The sequence below is a fragment of the Myxocyprinus asiaticus genome, chromosome 47, assembly GCF_019703515.2.
Source record: "Myxocyprinus asiaticus isolate MX2 ecotype Aquarium Trade chromosome 47, UBuf_Myxa_2, whole genome shotgun sequence".
NCBI classification, from domain to species: domain Eukaryota; kingdom Metazoa; phylum Chordata; class Actinopteri; order Cypriniformes; family Catostomidae; genus Myxocyprinus; species Myxocyprinus asiaticus.
In genome coordinates, this window is record NC_059390.1 from 21,008,055 (window position 1) to 21,024,870 (window position 16,816).

Consider the following 16,816-nt stretch of genomic DNA (forward strand, 5'->3'; position numbering starts at 1 on the left):
AACTGAGACAGACACTGGTGAATGGTCTGGATGCGCTTGCTCTTGAGGTGCGCATGCATACTCATGGAGTTGAGTTGAACCCCCAAAAAGGAGATTTGTTGGCTGGGGGAAAGTTTGCTTTTCACCCAGTTGACATTGATACCCAGGCTGTTCAAATGGTGAAGTATAATGTGCCTGTGCTCGCATAGCAGAGCCTCTGATTGGGCCAGTAATAGCAAATTAATAGCTAATTTAGAATGTGCATGCCGTTCATCTACAAAGGGGTGAGCGCCGCATCGACACATTTCGTGACTTTGATTTGATATGTCATCCCTTCGAACGCAAATCTCAAGAACAGCCTGTGGTGCGGTACAATTCGGATATGAAAGTACGCGTCCTTTAGATCTATTGATGCAAGCCAGTCCCATGGGTGGATGTGCAATAAGATCTGATTCTGAGTTAACATCTTGAATGGGCGTTTTGCGTGCAATTCAAGAGTCTCAGATATAGGATTGGCCGAAGCCCGCCATCTTTCTTCGGAAAGAAAAGGTAGCAGCTGTAAAACCCTTTGCGGCTGTGGCAGCTCGGAACAACCTCTATCTCATCTTTTGCGAGGAGATTGTGAATTTCTGCACGTAATACAGGCACGTCCCGTGATGGAACCATCAAGGACAAAACGCTGTTGAAGCGAGGCGTTCTGCGTGCGAACTGGATCGAATACCTGTGTTCGATCGTTTTTAGCAGCCAATCTGACACGCCCGTGAGCACCCACCATGCGTTCATATAATGGGATTGCGGCCACTTTATATTTGAACTAATTATGATAGCGCGCCGCTCACCATTGAGAAACGGTTGTGCACAGTGTGTGAAATAGTGAAGCAAGGCAAATTCTCAAAAATGGTCTGAGCCAAAGTTAATAAGTACACTAAGGTATGGTTTATGAGCATGCAAACATAAGAGAGAGAATTGTTTGTATGTGATCATTATGAACAAAACTCAATTCAAATGTCACAGGTGCAGATAGGCCAGAGGCCACCGTCTTTCTGCGTTTTGATAAGCAAAGTAACTGCTGTGACATTCTCTCTGTGCACCGTACAGGGAACGACCCCATTGCCTCTCTCACAAAGAAGGGCATGTCCTGCACTGTAACGTGGAGGATAGAATGCTAATGTATAACCGCACACTACCGTTTTTTTAACACACTGAGAAATGCTCAGTAACGCGCCACGCGACCGCATAATGCGTGGGTGGGCGCAGAGTTTCACGCATGTGTTGAGGGGAGCTGCCGTTTATAAGACGGGAGCATCCTGTGTGGAGTGTGGGTTGATTTTTCTCTGAGATGCCCAGAAGTAGCTGCCGCTTATCAGAAGGGAGCTTCTCAGTCAGAGCGTGTAACGCATCCGTGTACAGCGCTAATAGTGTAAAGACTCGAGCGAGCTAACAATAGACACCAATCACTCACGGTTATCATGGCGAGCGAGTTTGGCTGGAGAGTAAGAAAGAGCTTTTTCAGCCTTCAGCACACATTGAGCAGCCTCTATGAGGTACGCGTGCTATTCAAGCAATGCATAGGAAGCGTTACAATAAAAACTGACTCGTTCCCAGCGAAAATAGTGGAGAAGGGCGAATTGAAACATAACAGAAAAGGCATGAGCTCTAGATTCCTATAAATGCTATACTTCCAGGGGAATTCTTCCCGCTGGGGACTGACAGCGCTATGTGCGTCAGAGTACAAAGATGCTTAAATATGCCCGAGGATGGCAGCCCCTTCGATCTGGGTTCGATCTCAGTAAGCTCCGTGTGAACCTCAGGGAAGAACGACACTGCTTTCTGAACCACGGTCTTTTGACGGCGGATGGTGTGCAGGAATCATTCATTCAGATGATAATTTTCCAGCTCAACAGGAGACAACTCAAGGCCGAGCTCCTCGACCGCCCGCACAATGACGCGGAGTAACTCGTATCAATGGCTAGTGCGCGCTCCTCACCCTCGCTGGGGGGAGGGGCTGCAGCATTCTCCATGGACCATTCTTTCGATGCTGCGAGGGACACGCATCATTATCATCATCAGACCCGCCGAATATGACAACACCATGCTCATTCATAGAGGGTCGGGGGTCATCACGTGCATACTGCACTGGCGAAGACGCTGCGTGGGAAGATCGAGGGACTCGTGGGGCTTGCGCCGGGGCAAGATCCTCCTCGGTTTCTTCCAGCTCTACCTCGTGGCCCTGGTGTGCTTCCTCATGTGGTCCCTCGAGACTTAACATAGAGGAAGCGGTCGGGAGGGCGTGTGAGGTAGAATTGTCAATCAGTACAAGGGCGACCCTAGAGCGGAGCGTCTTGAGCGTCATGTCCTCACAGTGTGGGCAGTCTTTCCCCATGAGAGCTGTTTCAGCGTGGATGGCCGAGGCAGCTCTAATGTTGGTCTGACGGAATGATGTATCACTCACAGGAACACTTGCAATACGACATCTTTAAAAAGACTCGTACACACAAGCAGCTCTTTTATGAGTTTTTACGTCACTTGGATGGAATATTACAATATATATATATATATATATATATATATAGTAGTAGATGTCTTGCTGAGTGAAGAACCTGATCTGGCTGCGAGGTGGAGAGACTTCTTCAGCGGAACACTAGAGGGGGCGGGTGATCCTCGCTGCAGGCGCTGAGAGTTAGGCAAAAAACTTCCTGATGCGTCTGCAGGGAATCCCATTCGCTGATGGGTTGTCAATGGCAAAGAGAGTAGTGATGGGAAGTCTGATTCTTTTCCGTGAACCGGTTCTTTCGGATGGTTCGTTTCAATGAACTGGTTAAAAAAAACAATTCACCAGTTCGTTTACGTCATCACGTAATGACATCACTATATATAATGCTAATATGCCAGCATCGTAGAATACACGCACAAACACATTCAACAGACACAAGCTCCCCAGCTCAACAGACACAAACACAAAGTGATTAAACTAGTCTTCAAATCAAACATATTTCCAGTATGTTTTATTTGTTACACACTCTGTTGTTCAGCAAAATACAACTGAAACATACATTTCACCCATTAATCACACACATGCTCAATGTCAGCAGCTCATCGGTTCTCAGTATGTCGGACACCTCTGAAAGAGCTTATTCTCAGTGTACTGTTGACTCGAGAACTGTTTCGAGCAACTCATTGAACTATTGACTCGAGAACTGTTACGAGCGACTCGTACTGTTGACTCGAGAACTGTTACGAGCGACTCGTACTGTTGACTCGAGAACTGCTGCGAGCGACTCGTACTGTTGACTCGAGAACTGCTGCGAGCGACTCATTGTACTGTTGACTCGAGAACTGTTACGAGCGACTCATTGTACTGTTGACTCGAGAACTGCTCGAGCGACTCGTACTGTTGACTCGAGAACTGTTACGAGCGACTCGTACTGTTGACTCGAGAACTGCTGCGAGCGACTCATTGTACTGTTGACTCGAGAACTGCTGCGAGCGACTCATTGTACTGTTGACTCGAGAACTGTTACGAGCGACTCACTGTACTGTTGATTCGAGAACTGCTCGAGCGACTCATTGTACTGTTGATTCGAGAACTGCTCGAGCGACTCATTGTACTGTTGATTCGAGAACTGCTCGAGCGACTCATTGTACTGTTGATTCGAGAACTGCTCGAGCGACTCATTGTACTGTTGACTCGAGAACTGCTGCGAGCGACTCATTGTACTGTTGACTCGAGAACTGCTGCGAGCGACTCATCACTGTTGACTCGAGAACTGCTGCGAGCGACTCATCACTGTTGACTCGAGAACTGCTGCGAGCGACTCATCACTGTTGACTCGAGAACTGTTACGAGCGACTCATTGTACTGTTGACTCGAGAACTGCTACGAGCGACTCATTGTACTGTTGATTCGAGAACTGCTCGAGCGACTCATTGTACTGTTGATTCGAGAACTGCTCGAGCGACTCATTGTACTGTTGATTCGAGAACTGCTCGAGCGACTCATTGTACTGTTGATTCGAGAACTGCTCGAGCGACTCATTGTACTGTTGATTCGAGAACTGCTCGAGCGACTCGTACTGTTGACTCATTGCACTGTTGACTCAAGAACTGTTACGAGCGACTCGTACTGTTGACTCGAGAACTGTTACGAGCGACTCATTGCACTGTTGACTCGAGAACTGTTACGAGCGACTCATTGCACTGTTGACTCGAGAACTGTTACGAGCGACTCATTGCACTGTTGACTCGAGAACTGTTACGAGCAACTCGTACTGTTGACTCGAGAACTGTTACGAGCGAATCATTGCACTGTTGACTCGAGAACTGTTACGAGCGAATCATTGCACTGTTGACTCGAGAACTGTTACGAGCGACTCATTGTACTGTAGACTCGAGAACTGCTGCAAGTGACTCATTGTATTGTTGACTTGAGAACTGTTACGAGCGACTCATTGTACTGTTGACTCGAGAACTGCTGCAAGCGACTCATTGTACTGTTGACTCGAGAACTGCTGCAAGCGACTCATTGTACTGTTGACTCGAGAACTGTTACTAGCGACTCATTGCACTGTTGAATCGAGAACTGTTACAAGCGACTCATTGTACTGTTGACTCGAGATCTGTTACGAGCGACTCATTGTACTGTTGACTCGAGAACTGCTGCAAGCGACTCATTGTACTGTTGACTGTTGCGACCTAAGCATTCAGTCCGATTTGTGAACTAGTTGGAGCAGTTCATTGCAAAGAAGAGTTGGCAAAAGCAGATATCACCAGTTCTAGGATCATATTACTCCCGGTTATCGGCTCATTTCGATTCGGAGTGTCAGGCACATCCGAGAGACAGGTTAAGATACTTGTGGATAAGTGTTGACTCGAGACGCGATCTGTTTCAAACGATTCAGGTCCGATTTGGTGTTAGTTCAACTCGTTCACTAAAAAGAACAGGTTCAAAAGAACGATTCGTTTACGAACTGGACATCACTAGAAGATAGGCTGATCCAGGTGCATTGTCAAGACGAGATGATGTCAGTCTTGAAGGAATAAAATTCAGAAGAAATGGTTTGTGAGCGCTCGCTTATAAAGGGCAAATGCGTGCCTAAAAGTGCGGGGCTCAAACACCATTGCCAATCATAAGATTGGCGTTATGATAAAGGCTTCAGCTAGGTCGTGGAAAAGGAATTCCCAAAAGCGTTCAGCAATGTCTCGTGAACTGAATCGATAGGAAACATAATTTATCATGCATAACCCAGGTCTCTGAGCTCAATTGTGTCTCCTTTAATGGCTACGTAATGGGCTTTAAAAATGTCGCCTTACTGATCAAAGGGGGCGTGAACGCATACATGATAATAACACAGCAGTTATTGTTACGCTTATCTCTCTTATAATAAAAAACCTTCTGTGTCAGGCCCATAAAGCGAAGATAAACGAACAGAACCGAACAGTACCGAAACACACAAGACTCGCGACTGCGGCTGCGTCGCTTTCATTTTGTCTACACAACAGCAAAGATTATTGAGCGACTCATCTTCTCTCTGTTTTATAACCGAGTAATATCAGAACTAATGATCGAGACACATACAGGTATGATTTTATTTCCTATAATGGTTTCCAAACGGCATTATTAAAGCACGAGATATGACGAGCTTTAAGTGGGCTCGTGCTGATGACTTGTAAACAACTGTAAGGATATTTATACATTTACGTGTGTTTTTGCATATGCTGGATATGTCAGCGGCTGAAGACATTTACAGGCGACTTGTTAATGTTATTAAGCATGAAACTGACCTGTTTAATCGGCGCAGGGAAGAGCTGCGTGGTTTATTTGATCAATTTCGTCTCCAGGATTTCAGTGCAGAGCCACATCACCAAACATCCCGGAAACATAAAGAAAGCGCCGTGATTGGACCGCACAAGGGAGCGTCTGCAAACTATAAGTGAATCTGTGACACGCATAACTGTACACTAAGGGACTGTCAACAAATATAAAACGTACAATCGTAAAAACAAATCTAAACTGTCATGCTTTCTTGAAAACTTTCATAGAAACCAATTGGAAATATTATTTTCAGTTGGGAATTTCCTAAGGGTCCAAAACAGGATGGGAGGGCATGATTTAAAGGTTAGCATGATTGTTAATTATGGAAAGCAGTTAGGACGCAGTCTACTTCTGTTGGCACACTACATTACAGTGTTTGTGAGCTTTGTTTCTCGGTCTGTGAACTGTTTTGCGGAAATAATCAAATGGATGTCACTGTTTGCCAGATACACAGTGGCGGTATTTGATTCCGTTCACAGGAGCCTGGATTGGTGGACCAGAAGACGCAGCAGGGTGGCCATAGATATGCTTTCCAGCAGTGACACTGAGTCAGACTGAATGGCATCAAGTTGCTATCAACTCAAAGGAGATTTCCATAGCAAACAAAAATCCATTATGACAAAGATAAACATTTTTCATGGATGGACACAGAGCTACATTGTACATTGCAGGAGCAACACTATCCTGCAACATAACGTTTCGTACAAAGCATTAAGCTTTTTAGCATTCCTGTACTAACTGAGCAGGTGCAGGGCTGTTTCTAGCTATGAGCGGTATAAGCGGCCGCTTAGGACCCTGAGCCACCAGGGGGCCCTGCAAAGCAAGTTATTTATATATATATATATACTAAAAGCTGGGAGTAAGACTCAAGCAGCTGTTATGGCTAAATTAGACAGTTATAGGGGCCCCCCTTGTGGCCCGAGAGGGAAGGGAGAATGTAACTACAAGGGCAGAGTTGTAGCTAGATGTGACAGGGGCCTCCAAGTAGGATTTCGCTTAGGGCCCTCATATGCTCAGAAACAGCCCTGAGCAGGTGCTTGTTTTTGTTTTTGTTTCTTCTTACATTTCATTGGGCTTATCTAAAGCCCTGAAGTTTATTGGTTAAGTTTTAACACTTTTAACCACTGTTATAATCACACCTGATGGACTGGAGACTCATAACATACCTGTTTTTCAGGTCTAAACCAGTACTGGTAGGAGCCAAGCAATGCATACAAGTATTCTGTTTCGTTTGGCCTCCCAGTTTACAGTGACGCTTTTGCCAACCAAATTCTTTCTTATATCATTCCATATCCACTGAACAAGGTTTAACTGCTAAGTACAGTTAAAGAAAGGAGTGAATTTAATGTATTTTCACTGACCCCATTGGAGATTACTTGCACTAAGCAAGTAAATGTTTGTAAAAAGGGACCTGTCATCGAAAATATGGCATAATTAGTGTCGGAAGTGAAACTTGGGTACTCTAACAGGTTCATTCTTTTGATGGGATAACCTGAGCTAATTCAGCTTCAACAATGTGATAACTATATTAAAAGTACTTCATATTAGGAATGCAAGCTTTGTATTTTGTCTGTATTAGTAGTTAACCAATGACTGTGAAAGTGTTTACTCCTGTAACTTATTATGATTTTAAATGTATGATTCATATTTTGCACTAAAAATGAACTCTTAAAGGAGCAATATGTAACATTGACATAAAGCGTTTAAAATGGCTACTGCAGTCCAAATCAAAATATTGGAGAATTGTCTCCCCCGCCCCATCCTCCCCCTGCCCAGACTCAAAGCTCACGTGGGTTGCCATATTGAGGACATGCAACAGGAACGAGCAAACTGACAATGGCAAGGGACGAGCCTTACACTGTAAGTTGATCAGCTTATGTATACGTTTGCAATGTTTTTATTGTTTGCAAATTATAAACCAGCTCATGTGGATTTTTTATAACTCTGTCAATGTTAGCTAGATGTATTGCTGGCTTCCATGGCTGCAGAGCTCTGTGTTTGCCTGCTAAGTTTCAAATCTGGCAAACTGGGGTGTCTAAATACTAATGGGAAATGGGCAGTGGGCGGGATCACACAGACCAAAACACAAACAGAAATTCCGGCCCGGAATGGACATATTAAAGTAGAATATACTGGCTGTATCATTGTTTCCGGAGAAGCCAGTATTTCAACTTAGCATGTTTCCTAAATCTCTGATAACATATTATGATAATTTTATGCTTTATTATAGTAAATATATTACAGATTGCTCCTTTAAATCTCAGTCCAGACAGTTACAGTAACAGATTAACTGAATTTGACCTTGAAAAGAGAAATTCTTTGGGAAACTCCAAAATTTTGATATGTGAATATTTGTGGTTTAATGTGTGGTGTCAAATAGTATCTCATACAAAAGCTGAAGATAATGTTTTAGTTCTGTATTTAACCCTTTTAAAGGAACATTCTGTGTTCAATACAAGTTAAGCTAAATTGACAGCATTTGTGGCATAATGTTGATTACGGGGAGAAATCGACTCAACAATGGAGGTGAAAAGGGCCAATTTTTGGAGGGTTTTAAAGGCAGAAATGTGAAGATTATAATTTTATAAAAGCACTTAGGCCTACATTAACTATTCAGTTAAAACTTTTGTATTATTTGAGCTGTAAAGTTCATTAAGGGGCAAAACATACTTTATGCAAGTTCGTGAATGCAGACGCATCTTGCAGCATGAGCTCGATTTCATGCGTCATCGGACCGCAAATCATTGCCCAATGCAAGTACAGTACACGTTACATTCTGAACATTGCCGTAAGGACCACTATAGCGCGATTAGTTTGAACAGACCACTTCTAATGTGTTTCTGTTTTTTTTTCAAGTGAATTACTGTCATGGTGGAGCAACAGTTTGAAGAGAATATTGCAGAGCACTTAAGTTAAAGTCAATATATTTGAAGCAATTTACCAGAATAAGAATACATCTAGTTTAATGTCATTGGCTTTTGAAGGTAACTCTATCACCCCCTTGAGTACTGACAGTGAGTATTTTAATGTTTACGGATTGGCCCCATTCACTTCCATTTTAAGAGCTTCACTGTAACCCAGATTTTTGCTCTTTTTTCCCTATTTTTTAAAAGAAATTAGACAAGTCTAAATAAATTTTTGTAGTATCAGCATTATGCCACAAATGCTGTCGACTGAGCTTAACTTGTATTGAACCCGGAATATTCCTTTAAATAGCACTATGAAATGCATAGCATTTCTTTGATAGAATATGGAAACTGTTTCCTGACCAAAGTACTGTAGATACAGTAAGGATGTCTTATTTGACAATCAGATACCAGTTATTCCTATGAAGGATGTAGAGGCTTCAATGTTCAAACTAAGCCCCATATTTTTGGCACTGTAATATTTGTTTTCAAATGTATTGTTTTGAATCAATAGCAAAATTGAGTATATGTATACTGTACATCATTATTATAAAGGCTCTGACATGTATGTTGAAAATATCTGCTGAAGCTATTGTTACCATATAGCACTATGACAATGGATCACAAATGTAGTATTAAAAATTAACATTTCAGAACACAGAATCTGCACTTTTGAACTTGCTTCACATTACCTCTTGCATAATAAGCACAGACGCTGACTACTTCTGTTGCATTCATATAAATACTTATGTCTCATTTGATGGTTTCTAAATACATTTAGAAATGACTTGGGACATATACAGTACCACACATTTATATCATAGTTGTCCTTTCGGGCAACAGCTTTGTCACTAAAACCTCTGTGAAATGTAAAAATGCTGATTCAGTTGTTGCAGTGCATCTGTTCACAAGATGTCACATGGGAATGTTTGTCAGCATGTCCTCAATCTCACATGCAATTACAAATGGACATCCCAGCCATGGGCCTCCTTAAGCCCCACATACAGGGTTTGAGCTGGATTAGTCGCAGTTAATATCAATAAGGTGGAGTTGCTGGGGCGTGTCTGATTCCAGGCTGGTACAAAAGCCTCCTAGGAGTGCCCACCTCTTCCTTTGGTCCAAGTGTTGTGTGTCTGTGAGATGCGAGACTTTCGCCTGCACAGCAGACCAATTGGGCTTCTAGAAAGATTGATATAGACTCTCTAGTCTAGAGTTCTCTTCTCCAAAACAGTCTAGACTCAGCTGAGTGATGGGTAATTCTACGGGCTGCACTGTGGACGACCTGCAGGCCATTGAAATGCATCTTTGGTATAAGAAGTTCATGACTGAGTGTCCATCTGGTCAGCTCACACTGTATGAGTTTAAACAGTTCTTTGGTCTCAAAGGTCTGGATCCAGAAGCCAATGCCTACATAGAGCAGATGTTCCGCACCTTTGACATGAACAAGGTGAGTGAACGACGCCTAAAAACAAGCCTGGATATTAGAGTCTGAGAGTTTGAAAAAGACAGTCTGAGTGGAGACGGAGTATTTGATCTGTCAGTTTGTATTAAAACGTTAGCTGTAATATGCAGGTTTTCACGCTTATTGCATTCTGTTACATCAGTCTTGAAACTTGTTTTCAAAGTTCATGTTAGACTGACTTATCCTGATGATTCCTGTAATCTTTCCTTCAGAGAATTGAGACGTACCAGCTTGTGTGGAAACTATAATAGTTTGGTCCACAAGTAGTGACAGGGCGATATATACCAGACAGGCTGATTAATCAACTGATATTTGGCCTGGTTGGGCTTATCGACATTGGCTGATACACTGTAAACCCTAATGTTGTCATTACTGAAAATATCAAGTTGTCTTAATTAAACATTAATTGAAGTGTCAAGTTTTGGGCTCATAACTCAAATATCTATGTTCCTTGAACATATTTATCTTAAAAATCGATAGACTTAAGATTTTAAGTGTTAATAACTCAAACGATTAAGTACAGAATCGAGGCTATGGGGAATACCCAAAATCCCTCGCAAGAATGATTTAATTGTTTCTTTGGTCAAAGGGAACTTATAGGGGGAATTTAAATAGTTGTTATTAAGAATTAATAGAGGTTTTAGCTCTTTTGTAGTATTGTTTATGTTGTTTTGTTGCAAATCATTTTTTGTTTCTTGTGATGACATCATTAGGGTGATCTGTGTCCACTTTGGTCAGATTGGATCCTGTTAACACTATACATGTACATGTGTCTATGCATTTCAGTGGAGAATTAAGTTTATTTAATGATTGACTTAGAATCACTGACATTCTTCTTTATTTGAGCTTTCTTATTGTATGATCTAAATTTGAGTCAATTCAACTAAAATGATTAAGTAGAATCAACAATATTTAAATAGCAAATCCGAGTTTAGTCTACTTGCATCTAGTTACCTTAACATAAATAGTCAAGTTCATTCTATATGAACACCATGTTAAGTGATAATTTGATTGATAATTTGATAATTTGCAATAAATTGAGTAAAGTGAACTCAAGTTATTAGAGTTTCCAGTGTAGCTGTGTAGCTGTGCTTGTCAAATTTACAGAATTGGTCATTCTTCTTTGTGTCAGTTTTAAAAGGTACCAACAGCTTTGTCAATAGATAATGCAATTTTTTTCCCTGTTTTAAAATATTCTTGGTAAATTACAAGTGAATACTGTGCAATAATTTTAGACTAATAGTATAGACAGACAGATTTAGTCGAACACTATCACAAGTCAACACCCCAAAATACATTAATTTTCAAATCAGATGAGTACAGAGCTTAGATCCTTTCTACTCTGTTGTCTGGCTCAGTATTTATAGTGCTATATTTGGCACTTCCTGTCTGCTTTCATTACAATGATTCATATCAATACAAAGAATAGGGGGCTTATCTATGAGATTAAGATTTAGAGATTGTTAAGGATTGTATTATGGAGACTGATCCTCATTTACATGCAGTAACAGCTGCTTTATTTTTTGAAGTCAAAACATGTTCTCATAATAAGGTCCCAATGGGATTGTAAGCACAACTATCATAAGACCCATGGTACTTCTTGATATTAGTTCTCGCATCTTGATATGAGCGTTTCATACAAAAACAGCATGTACCGATATTATTTTAAATATACTCAACTTAATATGGGATCTAATTAAAATGCCATTAACTGCCTGTTAATGTAAATATGCATCACTGACCTAAACTCCACGTTTCATTATTATTATTTTTTTATTGTATCTGGGTTGTTGAAATATAACGTCTAGTATGAACTTTTTTTTTTTTATTTTAGCTTGACATGTATACGTAGAAGGGAAAGGTATGTTGAAGGTGCTCAGCATGGGCTCTAATTATTTTGAGTTTTTTGCCGTTTTTAATCAACATAATATTTGCCTTCACAGTTCATTTTTAAATTGTCCTGTGACATATGAATTTTTAAAATTACAAATATTCTGTGTAGTCTTTCAATGAATATGAGATCATAAAAGCTGAATGCATAATCACAGCATACACAGCATTTTTCTCATTCTTTTTAAAATAGTCATCACACCATCATCTTCTCAAAAATAATTTAATGTTAACTACCCATCATTACTTTAATATATTAAAGCATTAAGGCTTGTTTTATGGTCAAAGAAGCAGGCCTTATGTTTCACTTATTGTGCAAATATTAAATATGATAGATATATCACCTTGGAAAATAGATACACCTTTCCAAATGACTCTTACTAATGCCAGCAAAAATATTCTCCAGATTCCTGATCAGTTACTCAACAATATGCAACCAGAGAAACATGCATCACCAAATCAACAAGAAGCAACACAGATATTGTCCTAGACAGTCAGGATCTGAGTGACACAAACAGAGGTGACACTCAGGAGAGAGTGCTGACCTGAGGATTACAGCTGTAAAGTGCCTGTATCTGTCTCTCAGACACAGACCTGGGAAAGTAATCCTCCAGAGGGCAGCCTTATCATCCTAATCATGATCCGTATGGCTTCCATCATCTAAATATGTGCAGACTGGGCCTCATGAAATAGCCTTTTGATAATGCATTGTGGCAAAAAAAGAAACGTTGAACATGCCAAATGACAGATGATAGTTCTGCTCCTGGATGCTGATTGGTCAGCATTCTAGATGAGTTTATGTGCACAATAGAGTAACAGATATGATGTGAAATACATTTATCTAGCTACTGGTTTTATCTCTATCCCACCACAATGTCCACTATTAATCTTAGTTTAAATGGCAGGGAAAATATCTTCAAGAGGAAGGTTGCTTTAAGGAACTTTAGGAATTTGCTTGATAAAATAGTATGTTTTATTTAGAAATGATTTTATAAAAGCAATTTGGCATTGCCTAAAAATGCCCTTTAGCCATGGCCAAACTCACAATATAGCATGCCTCGAGTGCCTTATAGCTTAAATAAAGCCATAGTTTCTTAATGTAATAATTGTCTCATTTCAGGATGGCTACATAGACTTTATGGAGTATGTGGCAGCTCTCAGTCTAGTCATGAGAGGCAAGATGGAGCACAAACTGAGGTGGTATTTCAGACTTTATGATGTGGATGGCAACGGCTGCATAGACAGACACGAGCTCCTAAATATCATCAAGGTAGGAAAGAACACATTTGCAGAACTTCGCTGGTATGGTACTCTGTGTACACATCTATAAACACCCTGTTTCTCTTGCATTAGGCCATCCGCGCCATTAATGGCAGTGAGACGCAGGAATTGAGCGCTGAGGAATTCACAAACCGAGTGTTTGATAGGATTGACATCAATGGAGATGGTAAGTGCAATAAATCTTGGGAATTCTTATTCAGGCATTGTAATGATAAAGCCTCAAAATTCTAAATACGTTGGAACAATCTTACTAGCAAATACAAAAGTAGACTATATGATATAGTCACTGTTTTTTTTGTTTTTTTTAATAAATACAAAATTATAATTTTTATAAAGAAAATGCAGCCTATTTTAGGGCCATCAAGGTTTTATGCAATGTGAAATCATTTTAATCACAATTAGTGACAGTTTCCCTCAAATTCTCATTACTGTAATGCAGAAACTTTCCCACAGCTGTTATGGAAAAAAGAAACCAATTTGTATTAGCATATACATTAATAAAAAACTGACACAATTACCTTAAAAAAATAAATAGGCTAAATAAATTCAGTACAACAAACGGATATGATGTCAGGCGCGAGGTATTCTGATTTTAATAAGTAATAAATCCCAAATAAAAAATATTATATTCTAAATGTTCAAATATTCCATCTACTCACTTTCCTGCAACAATAAATAAGACGTAGCTTCGAAGTCCATTTTCTATTGGCCACGCATCTTCTCGTCATACAAATGTCCAGGTCAGTTAACAACTAGAACTTTTTAATCCGCAGCAGAGTGCAAAATATTTCCGTGTTCGGGTGCATTTGAGAGGAAGTAAATGGAGTACGAAGTGTAGTTGACCGTGCTTTACAGTACTGGCAATGAGATTTAATGTGCTTAATTGTCATGAAAATAATGTCTCAATGCATATAAACACCGATCAGCCACAACATTAAAACCACCTGCCTAATATTGTGTAGGTCCCCCTCGTGCCGCCAAAACAGCGCCAATATAGCATTCAGAATATTCTTCTCACCACAATTATACAGAGCGGTTATCTGAGTTACCGTAGACTTTGTCAGTTCAAACCAGTCTGGCCATTCTTTGTTGATCTCTCTCATCAACAAGGCGTTTCTGTCCACAGAACAGCCGCTCACTGGATGTTTTTTGTTTTTGGCACCATTCTGAGTAAATTCTAGAGACTGTTGTGTGTGAAAATCCCAGGAGATCAGCAGTTACAGAAATACTCAAACCAGCCCATCTGGCACCAACAATCATGCCATGTGATTATCTAATCAGCCAATCATGTGGCAGCAGTACAGTGCATAAAATCATGCAGATACGGGTCAGGAGCTTCAGTTAATGTTCACATTAACCATCAGAATGGGGACAAAATGTGATCTCAGTGATTTGGACCATGGCATGATTGTTGGTGCCAGATGGGCTGGTTTGAGTATTTCTGTAACTGCTGATCTCCTGGGAATTTCACACACAACAGTCTCTAGAATGATTCCAAAAAACATCCAGTGAGCGGCAGTTCTGTGGACGGAAACGCCTTGTTGATGAGAGAGGTCAACAGAGAATGACCAGACTGGTTTGAACTGACAAAGTCTACGGTAACTCAGATAACCACTCTGTACAATTGTGGTGAGCAGTATAGCATCTCAGAATAGCATGATAGCATGGTTGGCGCTGTTTTGGCGGCATGAGGGGGACCTACACAATTTTAGGGAGGTGATTTTAATGTTGTGGCTATATATATATATATATATATATATATATATATATATATATATATATATATATATATATACACACACACACACACAGCTGCAATCGAAATTATTCAACCTCCCCCCAGACAGTAAGGATTTACAAAGGTAAGCTTATCTGATGCCCAGACTTTTTAAACTTTACATCTATATCAGTTGTGTGACACATTCAAAGTCAGTATGAATATATAACCTAATATTTCTAAATAGCAGGATTTTTTTTAAAATACAGCCATGCCATAATTATTCAACCCCTCTTGCATGTAGCTGTTTCTTAAATATGTAAAGCTACACAAGTAATTGTTTTAAAACAAAATTAAGTCATCAATCTGCAATGGCACTTAAGTTTTAAAATTTAAGTTTAGCGTTGTAAGCAAAAATTTATTTCTATGCAAAAAATGCAATTAAAAATAAGCTGTCTCAAAAGCTAATAGAGGAGATTATTTCATTACACAAGAAAGGTCATGGCTAAAAGTACATTTCCAAGGCACTCCAATTTCCAATAGACAAAGTTGTCAGCACCATTCATAAATTTTTTAAATATGATACAACAGCAACCTTCTTGGGGTGTGGAAGAAAGCAAAACTTCACCAAGGGAAGTGTTGACTTGAATATTCAAGAAGTAATTAGGAAAGACCTGTGGAGTCCTGGAAGAAGGTTTTATAGAGGTATGACACTAAACTGAAAATGAGTTTTAGACTCATGGGTCAGCAGTACGTCTGGAGTAAGATGAAAAGGTGATGGCAAGAATGACACCATCCCCACAGTCAAGCATGGAGGTGGGTCAGTCCAGTTATGGGGGTGTTTTGCGGATGCAGGAAACGGCTACCCTGACTATGTGACTGACACCATGGATTCTTTCAGGTATCAGGCCATTTTGGCATGAAAAATGTGATGCCTTCAGTGTGCAAATTGAAGCTCGGTGATCACTGGACTTTCCAGCAAGACAATAACACCAAGGATACATCCAAGTTGTCCAAAATCTGATTCAGGGATAGGTCGTGGAATGTCCTTAAATGGCCCTTCCAGTCCATCATTAAAATCCCATTGCAAACCTTTGTTGGGATTTCAAGGAAGCAGTGGCAGCACAGAATCCAAAGAATGTCAATGAGCTGGAAGCTTTTGCTCATGAGAAATGTGTAGAAATTCTAATAGAGAGGTGTCCGAAGCCTGAGAACACTTACCTGAAACATTTATTTGCTATTATTAAGGATAAAGGATGCTCCACAAATGATTGACTTTATGGGTTGAATATTTTTGACATGACATTTGTGGAGAGAATTAGTTATTTTTTATTTTTAAATTTGGGTAAACTGAACTCTTTGTTCTCAAAATCACTCAATTGTGTATTAAAAACTTTGACTGTTTACTGAGGTTCTAGTTGATGTGTTTCAATTCACATCACCAGAATTTATTGCTGGTCAGGGGGGTTGAATAATTTTGATTGCAACTGTGTGTGTATATATATATATAGTGAATATATATAGGCATTATTTTCACAAAAACACATTTTTCCTCTTTAAATGTTGAATGAAATATGACAATTCTTTGTGAGGTTCACCCAACAGTTTCTGTCTCAACAGGTGAGCTGTCACTGGAGGAGTTTGTAGCAGGGGCACGCAGTGACGAAGACTTCATGGAGGTGATGATGAAGAGTTTAGACCTCTCGCACATAGTTGCCATGATCCATAACCGGAGACACAGTGTATAAGAGCCTGTCCACATTCACACA

General features: G+C 40.3%; 2 protein-coding genes across 4 annotated transcripts in view; one reads left to right on the forward strand and one right to left on the reverse strand.

Annotated features, from left to right (window-relative positions):
* LOC127436781 (golgin subfamily B member 1-like) overlaps positions 1-5,851 on the reverse strand; it is a 35,598-nt gene extending 29,747 nt beyond the window's left edge. For all 3 annotated transcript variants that reach the window (XR_007896458.1, XM_051691153.1, XM_051691154.1), the window contains exon 1: positions 5,761-5,851. The gene's annotated coding sequence lies outside the window, so the exon portion shown is untranslated. The remainder of the gene's footprint in view (positions 1-5,760) is intronic.
* Positions 5,852-9,817: 3,966 nt separating this feature from the next.
* Positions 9,818-16,816, forward strand: guca1a (guanylate cyclase activator 1A). Its single transcript, XM_051691190.1, has 4 exons — positions 9,818-10,144; positions 13,170-13,319; positions 13,403-13,496; positions 16,668-16,816. The coding sequence occupies exons 1-4, from the start codon at positions 9,947-9,949 to the stop codon at positions 16,793-16,795; spliced, it is 570 nt and encodes a 189-aa protein (XP_051547150.1). The 5' UTR covers positions 9,818-9,946; the 3' UTR covers positions 16,796-16,816.